Here is a 2500-nt window from a genome sequence, read left to right on the forward strand (position 1 = left end):
CACTTATCGAATTCTAAGATCCATTGCTCATCACTGGTTCTTCTAGTTCTCATTCTATTAGAGATTTGCATTTACCGCGGTTCCTACCTTTGTCTGCCACACACACACACACACACGCACACTTCGTCCTTGATGGTGTCTTGAGATAGTTGTGGTCACTCGGATAAATGAATGAGAAGAGTTATGAAAAGTCTAGTAAACAGAAATAGTATAAGGTTGCCTTTCTTATCTATCTTAACGGCGTATTAGAAAAGAAAGAAAGTGAACCACAGGTTAAAACTGTATGGTCAGAAGTAACAGATGAAATATTATCTGACTTTTAACACAAAGTGACAACATGATTCAACATTTACAGAAGGTCATGCATTTAATACTTAAAGAGTAAAAGAGTGCAGTTTCTCACAGACTCAGAAAACCACATACACACATGCATACATACAGACACACACACACACACACACACACATATATATATATATATATATATATATATATATATATATATATATATATATATATATATATAAATGAGTTCAGGTTAGTAAATTCCCATGCATGACATTTAGTCAGTCAAGAAGAGTCATTCCGAAGAATCTGTCAAATTGTTTTGTTCATCAAAGGTGAACTTGTTCACGTGTGTCCCAATGGTTTGGAACGTATTTTAGAAACAAATCCAAGAGAATTCACACCTATTTTTTAGCTCATATATATATATATATATATATATATATATATATATATATATATATATATATATATATATATATATATGTATATATATATATATATATATATATATATATATATATATATATATATATACATATAATATATATAGAGGGCTAAAAATAGGTGTGAAATCTCTGGATTTGTTTCTAAAATACGTTCAAAACCATTGGGACACACGTGAACAAGTTCACCTTTGATGAACAAAACAATTTGACAGATTCTTTGGAATGGCTCTTCTTGACTGACTTCGTCATGCATGTGGGAATTTACTAACTGAACTCATTTAAAAAACAGCTCTTTACGTTGTTTAAACAGCATTCCCGGATGAGAGATTTCCAAACAAGAGCAGAATAATCTTACAGGAATAAGGAGATCTTAATCTTAACAACAACAAATACTAGTTTTAACGCACCATAAACTTCACTGACACATTTCGCAGAACGTCACGGGAGAATGACGTTCTGTCTCCGTAGAAATCTGGTTGACGTCTGACGGGAACAAAGGTGATGAATGTCACTTTTGGTATGTTGTTTGCGTTCTTGTGTTCTAATATCTACATGAGAACAATGATTTCGTACTGAATGGTATACAAATATTAATTCTCAAATCAAAGGTTGGACACAGAAAGCGCGAAGGTCTTTCATTCCTCCTAATTCAAGATATCTGTCACTCAGGAGAGCGACTTGTTCTTTGGCATCCTGCCCAAAGTATAGTTCTGACTAAAAAATCCTGTTTAGAAAATAGAGTTTAAGGTAAGATCAACATTTAAATCCCTTTTCGTAATACGATAAATATCTAAACCCCTTTTCGTAATCAGATAAATATCTAAATCCCTTTCCATGACGAGAACAATATTTAAATCCCTTTACAAGATAATCAAGTATTTGAAAGACTTACGTTTTTCGGAACGAACCATCTAAGTACCGGGGTCTTCTGATGCGCCCGCGTCTTAAAACAGGCTCAGGGTACGAGTTCCCGCAAGCTGGAAAAAAAAACACTGTATTAAAATTAATATTTTAACAGCAGATATGGCTCCGGACTAAATTTCAACAGAACCCATATAGAAGGTCGGGACAGATTCGCAGCCTGGCTGACCTCATACACCTAATAATGATTTCCCTTGAGGTCTGCATGTAAATGCAACTTCTAAGCACTGTGAGAACCACAAGTGTGAAAATTGGTGGTGAAGCTACCCTTACATTAACCATTCCCTTTTTCCAGTTATTTTATTTGTATTGCTATGGTCATATATACTGTATATATATATATACATACATATATGTGTATCCGTAATATGAATATATTATATATAAGTTACATATATAAGTTTATATATATACATATGTACATATATATATATATTATATATATATATATATATATATATATATATATATATATATATATATATATATACATATATATATATATATATATATGTATATAAATACTGGGTGTGAATCCTGACCGGTTTCGTCTTTGTTTCTAAGCCAATGACGAAGCACTGATGCATAGTGGTAGAAATTCACAATATACTGTATATGCCATGGGAACGATACAAACAAACATACAGACCCTTGGGAACCAAAAATCCACACCTGACAGGTGCTGGGGGAGGCGGGGGTGAAGTCGCTTGTGCTTGAGGTCATGTGCTCTGTTTACGACTCTATTTTTCCTTTTTCCCGTCCATATCAATTACCTTCCTTAAAATATAAACATTTTACATATTTCTTTTCAAATTAATGGGTCAAATATATACCTGCCTTGACTG

The 2500-nt window shown here is 32.9% G+C and overlaps 1 protein-coding gene across 1 annotated transcript in view; it reads right to left on the minus strand.

Annotated features, from left to right (window-relative positions):
- LOC136833058 (uncharacterized) overlaps positions 1 to 2500 on the minus strand; it is a 22177-nt gene that overhangs the window by 7547 nt on the left and 12130 nt on the right. Inside the window, exons 7-8 of the mRNA XM_067094704.1 lie at positions 1627 to 1711; positions 1142 to 1217 (exon numbers count right to left, since the gene is read on the minus strand). Of these exons, the coding sequence (XP_066950805.1) occupies positions 1142 to 1217; positions 1627 to 1711 (161 nt within the window). The remainder of the gene's footprint in view (positions 1 to 1141; positions 1218 to 1626; positions 1712 to 2500) is intronic.

The sequence above is a fragment of the Macrobrachium rosenbergii genome, chromosome 51 (assembly GCF_040412425.1).
Source record: "Macrobrachium rosenbergii isolate ZJJX-2024 chromosome 51, ASM4041242v1, whole genome shotgun sequence".
Taxonomy (NCBI): Eukaryota; Metazoa; Arthropoda; class Malacostraca; order Decapoda; family Palaemonidae; genus Macrobrachium; species Macrobrachium rosenbergii.